This window comes from Leptopilina heterotoma, unplaced genomic scaffold (assembly GCF_015476425.1).
Source record: "Leptopilina heterotoma isolate Lh14 unplaced genomic scaffold, ASM1547642v1 Lhet_95, whole genome shotgun sequence".
NCBI classification, from domain to species: Eukaryota; Metazoa; Arthropoda; class Insecta; order Hymenoptera; family Figitidae; genus Leptopilina; species Leptopilina heterotoma.
The window spans coordinates 1689110-1703481 of record NW_025111202.1 but is presented as its reverse complement, the minus strand read 5'-3'; the positions used below and the strand labels follow the sequence as shown (position 1 = coordinate 1703481).

At 32.4% G+C, this 14372-nt stretch overlaps 2 protein-coding genes across 2 annotated transcripts in view; one reads left to right on the top strand and one right to left on the bottom strand.

Moving 5' to 3' along the window:
* The window catches only part of LOC122512160 (aquaporin-like), a 151114-nt gene that overhangs the window by 118953 nt on the left and 17789 nt on the right, over nt 1-14372 (bottom strand). The window lies entirely within an intron of this gene.
* Nucleotides 5683-13446, top strand: LOC122512176. Its single transcript, XM_043627883.1, has 4 exons — nt 5683-5713; nt 10553-10733; nt 11540-11883; nt 12389-13446. Exons 1-4 carry the CDS (start codon nt 5683-5685, stop codon nt 12793-12795), a joined length of 963 nt encoding a protein of 320 aa, XP_043483818.1. The 3' UTR covers nt 12796-13446.

Below are 14372 nucleotides of genomic sequence, written 5' to 3'. Positions count from 1 at the left end.
CCTTCTTTTGTTTTCATCTGCTCATGTTTTTCGTTCAAAATTGTTCGTAGGCATATTGTTACTGATTTAAATGTTTCACTATTTGAATAAACTTTTTAAGCTTTGAATTAAATTAACATATTGAACAATGAAATTGAAGAAAAAGAAATCAATTGTGAGTGATTTACGGAAGGTTCATTATTTTAGCTCTCATTTAAATCCTTCAAAGAAATCCGCAGTAGAAGTAGACGAAAGATTCGAATTAAAACTTATCACAAGAGACCAATTCGCGGAAGTGAAATAAAGGTATCGGGGCTTTGCTCGGTTTGCGAAATTGAATGTCAATCCTCTTAAATTTACACGCGAGTATTCGGTTTACTTTGTTGTCGGAAAGGCCGAAATTATGCTAATTTAATTTATGCTGCGCGCTCGCGAGCATTCGATTTCGATTCGTCTATACATTTAAGAAAATACATAGCCGTGGTCTCTGCAACTTTCGAAATGCCAGATTAATTAGTCTTTACGATTGTCTCGATAGCTGGCCACCCGTATCCGAGGAATTTTAGTGAGAATATATATAAAAAAGCGCTGAAAATTATTACACACGATTGGAAAAAATTATTGGACACGTGAAGATTTACGAGTAACTCCAACTTGAACTACTAACTTTTTTTTACTCCAAGATTAAAATCAAAAGACAAGTTCCAGTTTCAATTTATCGATTTTTGTCGACGATTTCTTAGTGAAATTAAATCCATATACTTATGACAGAATCGTGTGTTTTACTAGCTGATTGAATATTTATGTAGATTTAATTATTTACATTTTTTCTCTCAAATTGAGATTTCAGGGTTTTTGGAACAGTGGAAATTAAAATAAAAATGGTTAAAATCTTTTTATTTCAGTGCGTATCTTTTGATTCATCTCTTTCATTGTGATATAAAATTGGATCCCATTTTTGTAAATGAAAGTTAGATAATGCTCTTATCGATCCATGGAAAAAAGGGTGTAAAGGTCTTCGGTCCTAAGATCAGCAACCGAGAAGGAGCCCCAGTCCCTGCGACTTTGACCCACATCATATCGTTCTCGTTTTTGCCTTCGTGGCTCCTTCGCCTTCGCCTTCGCCTTCGCCTTCGCATCCCTCCCGAGACTATTATCTTAATCCTGCACATTCTATTTCAAGACCTTCTTCAAGGACTCTGCAAGCCCTACTCCCGAGTCAAATGGTTCATTCATTCCAGTTTAAAGGGCCTATAAACTCGGAGTAATCTCTCGCGAGGTGTTAATTAATTTCCTAACCCATGTTTTCTTATCTTTAAATCACTTTTAATTAGAAAATTAAAAAATTACTCTTCATTTTACAACAATTAAATGATGCTAGGTTTACGCAATGGGTGATAAAGTGGACAATAGTGCGATGATTGATGGTCTCCCTACTATTGTGCGAATAGAAGTCTAAAGATATATATTTAAGTAAAAAAGACAAGTTTGCTTCGCGTTTATAAAAATAAGAAATTAGGAAATTTAATTTTTATTTCTAAAACATTTGTCTGCAGACCCTATAAATTAATAGTAATCTTATAGCACTCCAAGGTAGATTTGTGACTTCATAGCGGATTTATCCGGATCCGACCAACTCTATAGTGAACTTATCTCTAACCATTTTTCACTGTCGCGAACCGATTCTGTTCATACGCTTGAAAAATTTGTTGCAATGTTTGCGAAACCTGAATTTGCAACTCTATCCATGTCAAATATATATTCTAACATGTTCATGTTTCTTTTTTCATTTCTAAAATTAAAGATTGGAGAAAAGCACTATTTGTTTTTGAGGCAAGTTTCTGTCGAGTTTCTGTCTGAGCACCGCTTGCGCCCACTTGCGCCTATCTAACATATAAGAGGTGAAGCAGCTAGGAATAAAGGTAGGGGCAATGACGAAGGAGGTGAAAGAGGATGAGGGCGAGGAAGGAAGAGGCATGAGCGAGAGTGAACGCTATTCCTGGTTTTGGGGCAGCTCGGAATGCTGGACTTTGGACTCACCCTCTTTGCTCAACTCCCAGAAACACGTAGGGGTGTTCATGGAGGGTCGGAGAGGAAGCAAAGGAAGCGGCGGAGAAGCAAAGCTAGATCAATACTCGCATCTCCGACGGCTGGACCATGCCGGACATTGTGTTCCGAAACTCACCCCTCGAACGCACGCACCACCCTTTCGAAATCACCCTTTTCGCCTCTCCAACCCTTACATATTATGGAAGAATGCACTCACTGACTTTCTAATTCCACCTTGCATGTATAGCACATGTTCACTTTGATGTTGATGAACCTGCAGAAAATTTCAACTCAATAAGCGGAAAACTGACCTAAAATCATTCTCTCCATATAGCACTTTAAGTTTCTTTAAGCTCTTCAATTTAAAGGGACAGTTTTACTCATTTTTTTACTATTCAACAAATCTCCTGAATCTCGCCATCGATAAACTATTGACCTACCTATTTAAAAGAAAATCTAACGTCTAGTCTTACCAGAATCTAGAAAACTGGGAAATTTCTGCAAAATTCCTTCTGACGTAAGAATATCTCTAGCACCCAAGGCTGACCTTACGCCTGCTCGTACTACTGTTACCGACTTTTTTACTATTTCTACGAACGAAGCATCTATCGAACTGCAGAAAATATTGAAAATTACATTCACGTGCGAGAATAGACCCGACATAAGAGAGGAATATTGAAATTTAAAACCCTAAAAAATTCTTATATCGAGAAAGTTGAGAGTCACTGAGGGAGACGGTCAATTTTAGTAGTGCCTCACGAGGAGGACTCCATACTTTCTCAAATACGTTTTCATGTACGCGCCGCAGTATAAATGTAGGCTGTCCGTGCGATACTTTATACACTCGAGCACACGCAAATCCATACGAAGACACACTGGAAAAACTCACCCAGTCGGTCCATTTGCATTCTCCTCTTTTTTCCATTTCCCATTCTCCACCTACGAGACGCTAAGGGACGTTCGTGTATTTTGCCAGAATTTTCCCTCCGCACAAAGAATTTCGTTTCTTAAATAAAAAAAAAAAAAAAAAAAAAAAAAAATACGAAAAAAGAAGTACGGACTTTTCTCTCGATTATTATAAATTTAAATTAAAATGCTATATGCATTTAATAATTCACTTGAAATTATACATTTACTTAAAAATATAAAATAAAGTGAGAAATTTTAACTAGATGACGAATATAAATATAACAACATCCTGACTAGTGAGTATTTTAAGAAATGGGCATATTTTCAGTTGCGTGTTACGGAGTAATAACGAAATTTTGAAAAAAAATTGCAGAAATATGTTCTTTTAAGCGTGAAAATCATCATTATTGAGGTCGACGCGAAAAGCATAATTGCATGCTCGTTTAACAGTTTCTGCTTTTATCAATAACTATATTTTAGAAATAAGAGTTTTCTTCCAAAAATATTATTTCAAAGTACACTTGCCAAGTAAAATAAAATACTTTCGAAGTGAACTTTGTTTTAAATCATCATAATTGCAAAAACAAGCATTTTAAAATAGTCACTTTTAAAACTTTTAAACATAATGAATATCAGAATATAATAATTAGGTATTAGTTTTTGCTTACTTGACAATAGTTATTAAAAGATAAAAAATCTGAATAATTTCAGGTTCAAAATTTAAAAAAATTCAAATATTAACTAAACTAAATCATTCAAGTTTATTAATTTCAAAAATTTTAATAAATGATAAATTTTTCAATTATTTTCAAAAAAATTCACGAAAGAATTCACTACGTATTATTATCTTAATTCGATATAAAATATTTCAAAAGAATTCAATTATATTCTAAAATTTTAATAAATCCTTCGAAACAATTCAATTTATTATATTTATTTGTACTGATTTAGCTGAGTTTAAAAAGTTTAAAGTTAATAGGACAGTTCACTGAAAAAAAATTACAAAACGGATTTTAAATTCATCTTCTTTCTGTTCCATTTGTCTCTTAAATATATACTTTGTAGAAATATATAACGTATTAACATATAAATGAAGATAAAAGAATGAATCCGCGGAGCATTGAATCTTCGAAATGAGAACCATCGCGTTCACTTTCTCCAAGAGGAGAGAACCCTTTGGAATTCTCACCCCTTGGTTTCCTGGGAGTGCTCTCACTCTCGATTCGCTCTCACTGTTGTACTCACTCTCTCTTTCTCCATTTCCTCTGTCTCTCTCTCATTGCGTCCCTTCGCCCTTCACCCCTTTCGCCGCCCACGAGATTCATTGCTCTCTGTCCTTATCTCAAATTTTCTCCTTCCCTTCCGAGGTAAGTGAGAGTGGACCTTGGTCCAGCGCTGCATCGACCCTCTTGCCCCTTCCACTCCAATTTCGCCCCTATAGTCTCACCCCCTGACCACGACGCCGCACCCTAATCCCTATCTCGACCCTCATACACGTGAGTATTGATTGGAGACAAACTCGCCAGAGAGCGCCACCATTGGCCAACTTCAAACTTGAGAAACTAGCAGAGATTCTTTTTCCCACTTGTTCCCACTTTTTCCCTCTGTCCCCTTTCACCATTAGGATTGATTGCGATCTTTATTTTTTCCTACCATTCCCTACTCCTTAATTGACTTCATATTGGGAACGGTTAGTTCTTCTATAATCCATAACCAACGCAAACTTAGGACTTTTAATACTTCTGTATTATCTTATCGGAGAAGATATTGATTTACCGAAAAAAGTGCGAACATTTTACCTCCTTTACAGAAACAAGAGTTTTAAATGTTACCCATAAAAAATAAATTTAAAATAAATTTTCCAAGTTAATCTTTAAGAATGAATTCTCAAAAGTTGTTCAGTTAATCATAATTCTTACTTCACAAATATACAACTATGTTTGCAACATATGTATAACACGCAACGAAAATCTTTCGACTGTGCATCAAAAGTTAGAATTTATGGATTTACGTATATTCAAAAAATTGTAAGAAATACTTTTCGTTTAGTGAGAGTATATTCGTGTTAGGAGCTGAGCATATAGTGTTTCCGGCAATTGTAGATAATTAGTCAGGCGATCCACAAAAATGTCCGCCCTCTAATCGCTTGTAGGAAGTTTCGCGTAAAGTGAACAACGTGTGGCCTCAAATGCCCGAAAAAAGAGAAGAAAATAATTGAGAGAAAGAATTTGCCAAAAGTGCTAAACTGAAGATTGAAAAGCCCTCAAGCATTCTCCTTTCTTTTAAAATCATAAACCAAAACCTAGGGATGACAGTTTTTTTTTATTCTTTAAAAATTTTCTCATGTTTACTATAGTAGCGCTTTTAGGCGCCATAGTCATTCCTGTAAAATTGACTCTTTCGAAAATTACTTTTTAATACCTATTTTAATACTTGATATATTAACAGAAAATCATTTTCTTAAAAGACGAATGTATAATTAAAATACAAGACCAAATTTTTAATGTTGAATGTTACAAAACATAGAGGAACTGTGGAAATGAGAAATTTGTCATGGTCAGTGAGATGGGAGAATTATCTTCTACTATTAGGGATTCCAACTATGAATTAGGTTTCTCCCTTCTTCAGATGCACATATAACCTACCCTAACGATAAATATATTTAGTGGTCGTTAGAAGTTCTACGAGTCATTTCTTTTTTTTCGTCACACCGAAAGTAGATTTCAGAGTGAAGAGATCGACATAATGGTTCCCGGAGGGGAAACATGGGAATTAGGTGAGCTTAGGAAATTGAGAAAGACTTCTTTGTAGTAGTGTTACATTAGAACGACATAACTTTCGCCTGCTTTTGCCCGCTTTTGCCTCGTCAAGTTTTCCTGACCAACCGCATAAGACTTGAACTTTATGCTTCAAATCGAAAAACTTCTTCTCTCTACACCTACAATCCTATCAATCATAAATTTTTCCAACTTAAAATATTCAAATTTATTTACTTTTATTTATTAGTTTAATTAAATTTTTTATTAAATTTATTCTGCAATTTTAGATTTAGATTTAGAGTAAGGAATTTAAATTTAGAATTAAATTTAATTTAATCCCGGTGAGAAATTTAATTTAAATTTACGCGCAACATAAAATTAAACTTAAGTTTGAATTTAGAATTAAATTTGAATTAGGCTTACATTTCAAGTAAAATGTACGTGTTATTTGAGATAAATTAAAATCAAGATTACAATTGCTAGTAATTTTAAATTATTAAAATTTTCCATTCGTTAAAAAGAAAATGGAATGGAAAATTCAAGGAACTATTCTGATTGGAATGTATATAGTGTGTTCAAGATGTGACTCACGATTTCGTTCAACTAGGGGTGGCGAGCTTGCAAGTTCTTTGTGCCAACAAGCCTACCTCTGGCCATTTGAGACTTTCAAAGATCAAAGGCCTGGAATTTTTGTCCCTTGATTTACAGAGCACAACTTTTGCAAGCCTAATCGCATTTCAAGTCATTTCTGATCTCCAACTGAACTTTCTTTCATGCTTAAAAAATCCAATAGTCTGATTTAAAGTAAGACTAGAAAAATCTTTGAGAAATTTTCAAAAAAAAAAAAAAATAATATTTCTTATAGTATTGAATGTTGATTTGTGTTTGGTGTGTATTTTTGTTGTAATCACCATCCCTGAGGAACAAAACAAATGACAGAAAGCAATTCACTTTGCAAACAAATAACAACTGTTTCTTTACGAGCCATTAAATAAAAAAGTAAGAGAAAATACTGGTTGGTGGTGAGGAGAAAGGAAAGAAGATATTACATATATGAAGGGGAAACAGATCGTAATTTCCGAGCTCAATCACCCACGAGAGGGTTCCTCCTCTAAAAAGTGCCATAAGCTTCGTTTAACATAAATAATAAAAATTCTATACTACATAATTGATTTTCAAAAACGATGAACTTTGAATTAAACACTTTTTTTTATATTATAAAAAGTGAAAACTAATGATAAAAGTTTTATTACGTTGACAATGAATTTTTGAAACGGAACCTTAAACTCTAAGAGTCTAAGCACTGTCTTGAACAACAACAACGAGGGTTACCTTACGTTTAAACAAGTCGTTAAGACATTGTAGAAGCACGCGAGAAAAATTATTTGGAAATATAGTACCCGCAAATTTGGTTCATAAATTCATTGTAAACAAGTCTCGTCAAGTAATATTCTCGATTTTACGGGCTGTGAAGTCATTCAAAACTTAATAATTGTTGTCTGTAATCGATATTTCCCCTGTGAGGAATCTTCTATTCTAAAAATCAATCAATTTGATTGATTTTACCCTCACCTCTAGTGAAATATTCATATTATTCGGATTTTTATTTCCGAAAAGGTTATTTATTATTGCGTTATAAAAATACGGGAAACTATCTTAATAACATGAAACATGTTTCTAAAGGTGTGCTTGCTTGAAAAGCTCTTCGTGCCAGGCACACAGGAATGAGCAGTCTGTCCGAAGCAGCACCTAGTTTGCGGACAATTATTATCACACGAATAGCGAGGCTGCCAGTGGGTCGATTGGCCTTCTAATCATTTCAGTTCCATTAAAACTACCTTTTGTTCTGATAAGCTTTATTTTTATTAACACTTTTCAACTAAATTGTCAGTCATTGATATCTTTTCTTTCATACCAGGGGTGTGGTATGGGTTTTGGAAGAAAAATATAATCGCAGTCCGAGTCAAAGAAGAGAACATTTTTTACTTAAAACTATAAATTTATTAAATTTTTCATAACTATAAAACATAAATATTATCTTTTGATAATAATTAAATTCTCTTGGAACATTTTATGAAAATAGTAGATATTGAAAATCATTGAATTTCGGAGAAGAATTTATTTATTTCTAAAGATAATTGAAATTTTGATAAGGATTTTTAAAAATATTTGAACATAATTGAATTTCTGCAATATCATTCGTAATTTCTCTAAAATTATCCAAATTGTATCGTACAATTTACGAATTTCTCGTCTTTTCTCAATCAAATTACGATTCTATTAATAAGGAATAAAAATGGAAAATATATATTATTTTTTCAACATAGAAAAGAAGTTGATAAATATATATAACATATTTTTTCTTGCTAAATATAGAAAACCTTTCTCGATAACAACTAGTTTCCAATAATTGCAAATAGAAAATAGTAAAATTCCTTCAAGTGAGATTCAGTAATGTAGGTGGATGCTCAGAATTCGTTGAAAGTGTACATTGTTTAACTGTTTACATCGGTTAACACGACTACAGTTAAGTTCGCATGCACAGGATCGTATAGAAAGCATAGTTATTCGATAATAACACGAGTTCCGCGAGGGTTGCTTTTGGCTGAGGGTGCCGAATGCACGCCAGTATACTTTCAACTTCTTTCCTGGTAACTGCTCATATTAATAAACATTTTTCTCTAAAATTCTATTGTTAAGGTAAGTTTTATTCCTTTTGTTAATCTTTTAATTTTCAATTAAAATCAAGTATTCAAACGGCCGGCATCTAATCTAATTTTCGAGCGCAAGATGTGCGTCTTGTTCTAAGAAGTTTGAAATAAAGATAATCGGACTCGTTTTGTTTAACTTTTGACTGCTTAGAGAAAGACGCACAATTTCTAGGATCAAGCTGCTTGTCACTTAAGATATTACAAATTAAGCTGAAACGTCAATACTGATTTAGTCGCTTGTTTCGCTGAAGTAGTGCGAGTGATTTGAGCGTAATTTCAAGTTTGCTTTTTCGAGGTCGAGGTGCCGTCGCGTCGGGAGAGATTAAATAAATTAAAGTCGATTGAGTCTCTCACGTGGATCTGAACAAAGCCCGTTCGAGAGCATCGAAGCAGATCGGTTGCGTAAGCTCTTTTCGGAGGTGAGTGGACGACGGTTAACGACGGTGGAAGGGAACAGAACAGAAAAGAAGAGAAAAAGAAAAAATAGGATGAAATCTGGAACAAGGGAGTTTAGAATTTAAACTGGCTCTCGTTTTATTTCCTGGAAATTTCGTTTCTAAATTTTAAGATTCTAGGACGAGAGAATTCGCGAAATAGTGTGCGATTCTGGCTGCTGCTCCCTAGTAATGTTGATCTTCTAGCAAAATGAGAAAAATAAGAGAAAAAAAATGACAAAAATGCGAGACCGGAACCGCGAGGCACGCGGGGTCCTTGATATTTGGCAATTGATTGGCAGGGTTGCCAATTTGGCCAATTATCGTCGCCTATTTCGTCTTTCGCGGAATACAGAATTAAATTACTAGGTACAAACTGAATTGCCTTAAGCCACCAATGAGATCGACTTTTGATTTTAGAAATTTTCATTTTAAAAGACGAGCCAAAAAATACGAAATTTCAACAGCTATAAAAAATAGAAACGGTATATTGTTTCTCATGACAGTATGTTGAATAAGCCGCCGGATTATATAATTATTGGGGGTTGCGGTCATCTTTCAAAATTGCTAATAAATACATTTAGTTCTCTTGAAATGTCGAATATTAAATATAAACATTTTTACTCTTCTCTTTAAGCATAAATCTGCGAGACATCACCACCGAAACAACTTTTGATAAAGAAAATTGCCTTCTATTATTCTCACTCTTAGTTCTCGCAATATTGATCCGCATTTATAAAGAAACTTCTTTTTTTCACTATTTACGTGGGAAAATTCCAAAAGTTTTATTTATGAATAAAAGAAGATACTTTGAGCACTTGTTTATCTTCAAGAATTGAAAAACTTTAAATAATTTCGAAAATTATTTTTGCTACAGTTTAGCTTTTAAAAATAAAGTTTTCATTAAAAATATCTCTCTGCTCAAATTTGTAGACCGAATCTATTAATCTCAGTGTGGTATACAATCTTTCAATGTATATTTTAAATTTTACTGACTTGGTACTTTTCAAACCTGTTAAGAGTTATGCTTCAATGATTTCCCAATCTTCTAATAAATAGCATTCCAATAAAGAAGCCTGTAAAATATTCTCGAATTTTAATGATTAGATCAAATAAAGTCGCTTGTAATATGATCTTAAATTTAAGTCGATTAAAAGCTATGTGTGTTTTTTTTACCGAGAAATCATTCTAAACGAATTTGTATACCATAGGAAAAATTTAATTATTTTTCGATCAAATTCACAGAGTATAGTACGTTATTGAAACGAAAAAAGATGTTTATTAAAAATTGCAACAATTATATTTTGTACAGTGGGAAAGATAGTAATCATAATTTTCACTTCTTTCTTCTTTGAATTCGGAAGCTGGTCTCATTAATATTTCATAATATTCCGAGTTACACAAGTGGAAAAATGATTTTGAAGTTGTACGCAAAGATCGTTTTAAATCGGCATCACCTTTTGTAACACGATATCAAACTGATCGAGAAGATATGGATGTAGCACAATATAACCTATATCAATATTATTATTTACAAACTTTACTTTTTGAGATTTTGCATTCTGAACATATTTTAATTTACTAATTTTTGATCATAAGAAAATTTCTGCTTTTAGACAATTTCAGTGTAATAAAAAAAATTAGATAAAAGATAAAAGAAAATAATGAAATCTATTTTCAGGAAAAGGTGATATTAATAAATAAATTGAAGAAAAAAAAGTGGCTTCATACGGAAGAAGTCATTTTGTAGATGAGGTGCCAGGATTATACATTAGGCGCCTTAGATTAGAGGACCCAAAAAGCGCCAGAGATCGTCCTCACACAGGACCTCCTATAAAACATTCCTGTCATACCAGTAATAATTACTTTTTTTCGGGGCGTGGAACTTCCAGGTATTGAAACTTCATATTCTTTCATATTTTAAAGTCTGCTTTTTGAAGATTTTAAGTTTTTTACATTCTCATTTCTATATTGTCAATGTTGAGAGGTCTATAAAAGTTTCTAATATTACTGAAAGTTTAAAACCAAAAAAAAATAAAAATGACAAAAAATATATTATTGTTTACAGAAAATATTTTTTTGCAAAATCTGATTAATTTATTTCTTTCTTTTAATATTTGTTGAAAGAATAATTTTGAAACGTGTGTTAAGAAAATGAAAATGATCGTTAGTGTTGTGGTAACCTGCAATTAAATGCACTAAAATTTAATGGCCGGCTAGATGCACGACTTAATAAAGCTCTGTATCCGATTTAATGTCGGTGTGCGCGCATTATCGCATTATTAAAGCGTGCATTAAAATACGAGCGCGTTTATAAGTCATCGGAGAATCATATTATTATCTTCGACGGTTCATCTTCTCTTTCTTGAGTTGTGAGAGTAGAAACCAAGTATGCGCCTTGAACCTAGGGTGTATATTGCGCTTTGAAGCTGACCCCCAAAGCCTTAAGCGGGCAAGGTTACCAAGTTTATTGCAGTTCACATCTCATTACTTGCAAAATACCTCGATTTAACTTTGTTGCTCGCTTTTCTTCTTCTCTATCATATTTACGATTTTTTTAACGCGAGAAATCAAATAAAACAAAATCAAACCTGTCAAATCAGTAATAATCAAATTGTAAAGACTTCACAAAGTATTATGAACAAGTTTCTTTATAACCTTTCTTTTTTAGAAGTAATCTGAATGGAATATTTTACAGTAGTTATAGGTCATGGCTTAAACAACTGAGAAGTGAGAGGCCGGCATTCTTAACAATAACTTCTTTGGAACTTCCTGAAACTTCGGTACCTCTAATTGATTCCCTATCAAATGTTCCTTGTAAAAGGATTGATGAAAATTTTGCTGAAAAAAATAACGAAATTGGAAAAGAACTTTTGGAGCGAGTCACTCAAGTTACTGAGAAACGGGAAAAGGAAAAATGCGTTGTGAACGTTGAACCTGTTAAGAAAGTTCGTAAAGCTCGAAAACAACAAGGTATTAAATTGTTGGCGTGCACGAAGAAACCAGCGACCCTCGAGAAGTGCACGAGAAATATCATTAAAGGTATAAACATTCAAAATAAAAATACTAAAACTCAAAATGACAATAAATCCTTCCAACAATACTGTCAACGATATTTTAAATTGCAAACTTAATAATATGTATTTTGATTTACATCAAAACTTTTTTTCTTTACAATTATTTACTGTAATTAATTATCATCTGTAGATTTCATTAAAATAAAGTGCTTAGAAAAATGAGTAGGTACATAAAATGGTCCTATTAAGAAATAAACTTTGAATCAAAATATTAATAAAAAATTAATAATGAAAATTCAAGAAATTCAAGAATTCGAAATGCTCCTTTATTATCAGACACAGATGCTGTTTGGGTTGCAGGTATTCAGGCGCGCAAACTTTAACGCCTGTTGGAAGGCAATCAATAACGTTTACTTTCTTTAAAACATTTTTGTTCCCTTTTTTGAATAATTCTTGATTACTGTCTTGATTTTTAAAATGAATGTTTACTGTTTTTTTAAACAAAAAGTAATAAATATATTATTTGATAGGAATAAAGCAAACTGAGAGTTCAGAGGATGAGGAGGACAGTGACTGTATTTGCTCGAAAATTTCGGAGAATTTACGTATTACTCTACGCAAAAAAACAGAAGTAACAAGAACTCCTCGTGATCCCAGTCCGGAAGTGACTCACACGATTCGCATTGCGATGAAGTATCATGGACAACCGGATTGCGGTCTCATTGGAAAGGACGAAATGCAAGAGTCAAGTAATTCCAGTTCAGAGGAAAATAGAAAATCAGTGGAGGATCTCATCTCCAAATTGGATGAAAAACCTAAGGAAAACTGTTGTCCCAGTGTAAACGTTGCTCTTGATTTTACCCTCAATTGCAATAGCGTTCAATTGACTTCTAGAGAAATAAGTTTAAAGCCTGTCATCAAACATCAACAAACCTAAAATGAAATAGATCGAAAAAGTTTAAATTGTTTAAATAATGACTCATCTATAAACTTGAAAGTATAATTTGGGGGAAATAATTCACAGAAATACTTTAGACATTAGACTTTTCCGTTATAAATAATTACAGAACTAAATATAATATATGAATACAAAGTTTAAAAATTCAATCAAATTGGTCATAAAAACTCAATGTAATTTAGGGGTAGAGCTTGTGAATGCTAATTTAGTGATCACAGCGATAGCCTATTAATTAACTTTGCTAATAAATCCTGAAAAAGAGGCCAGCGGTTGGCTTTACGACGCGCTTGTGTGCGACATCAAGTCTAGTCCCCGCTTGACAAGGATAGAAAAAGTAAAAAGTCGACTTGGTTTCTGCTTTCTTTCTCCTCCGGGCCGGGCCCCAGAAGAGGCCCTCCCTTCTCCTCACTGCCACCCTATTCTCGTCGCCACCCTCGCTCCAAGTATTTTTATTTTGTCTGTGCACTTTGCGCTCACACAGATCTTCTCACATACCAAGGATAAAGTGGTTCATGGTCATTTGTAAAATTGCTCCTAAACCTTTCATTTTCCATATAAATTTCATCAAAAATATTTTATCCTAATGTCGTAATTTAACACATTTTTGTTACAAATTTTCAACTGTTTCACTTTCAGGGTTGCCACGCTTTTCCTCATTTCAAATTCCCTGACTTTTTCAGGTTTTCCAGGTTAAAAAACGGGTTTTAAAACTACATTTGCTGATAAAAAGACTTTAATTTTGTTTTTCCCTGACTTTCCCTTGAATTTTAGACAAAATTCTTACTTCTTTTTGACTTAAAGAATATTCTCATTCAGTTGAAAAATTATTACACAGAAAAATGTTCTGTTGCTTCTTTTTTAAATAAATATTTAATTTTAATCATTATTATTTTTCCATAAGAATTAAGATTTTCAAAACATTCAAATTCAAACCTTTTTTAAATTAAACAATTTTTAAAAAATTGTTATAAAATATGAAGAAATCGATCACTCCGAGTCGAAGACTCGGAGCAATCGATATCTTCATGTTTTATAATAATTAAAGATGATCGACTGATAAAATCATTATTTTATAAGAATATTGTTACTGTAACTTCATCAAAATTATTCTCATTTCAATCCAATAATTATTTTCTCAAATTTTTAAATAAAATTCATTTTTTAAATTAATTATTTTTAATAATTTTTGAAAAATTTCTTTGAAAATTTTCAAATTGTTTTGTTTACAATTCAATTTTACGAAATATCATCGATTATTCGGAAATTCTTCAATTAAATATAATTATGTTTGAAAATAAAAACTTGAAATAATTTCAAAAAAGTTTCAATAAACTTTTTTAAAAAAATAAAATCTGCACAATTTTCAGTTAAAAGTATGGAAAATTCAAAATTTCAAAGATTATAATTTGAAACTTTTTCAAAATTCAATTATTTATAAGTAAAATAGTAAATTTTACTATTAAATTAGTAGAAACTACTATTTATTAGTAAAATCTGCAAATTCTAAAGCGAAAAGTCAGTCACTAATTTAAATTATTAATTAAATTAATTAAGAA

Bases quoted from the DNA above. Each gene is read 5' to 3' on its own strand.
- LOC122512176 (XM_043627883.1), top strand. From the start codon at position 5,683: ATGGTTCCCGGAGGGGAAACATGGGAATTAG. The intron at 10,734-11,539 runs GTATTGAAACTT...AATATTTTACAG, and splicing joins TCGGGGCGTGGAACTTCCAG to TAGTTATAGGTCATGGCTTA. The intron at 11,884-12,388 runs GTATAAACATTC...ATTATTTGATAG, and splicing joins CACGAGAAATATCATTAAAG to GAATAAAGCAAACTGAGAGT.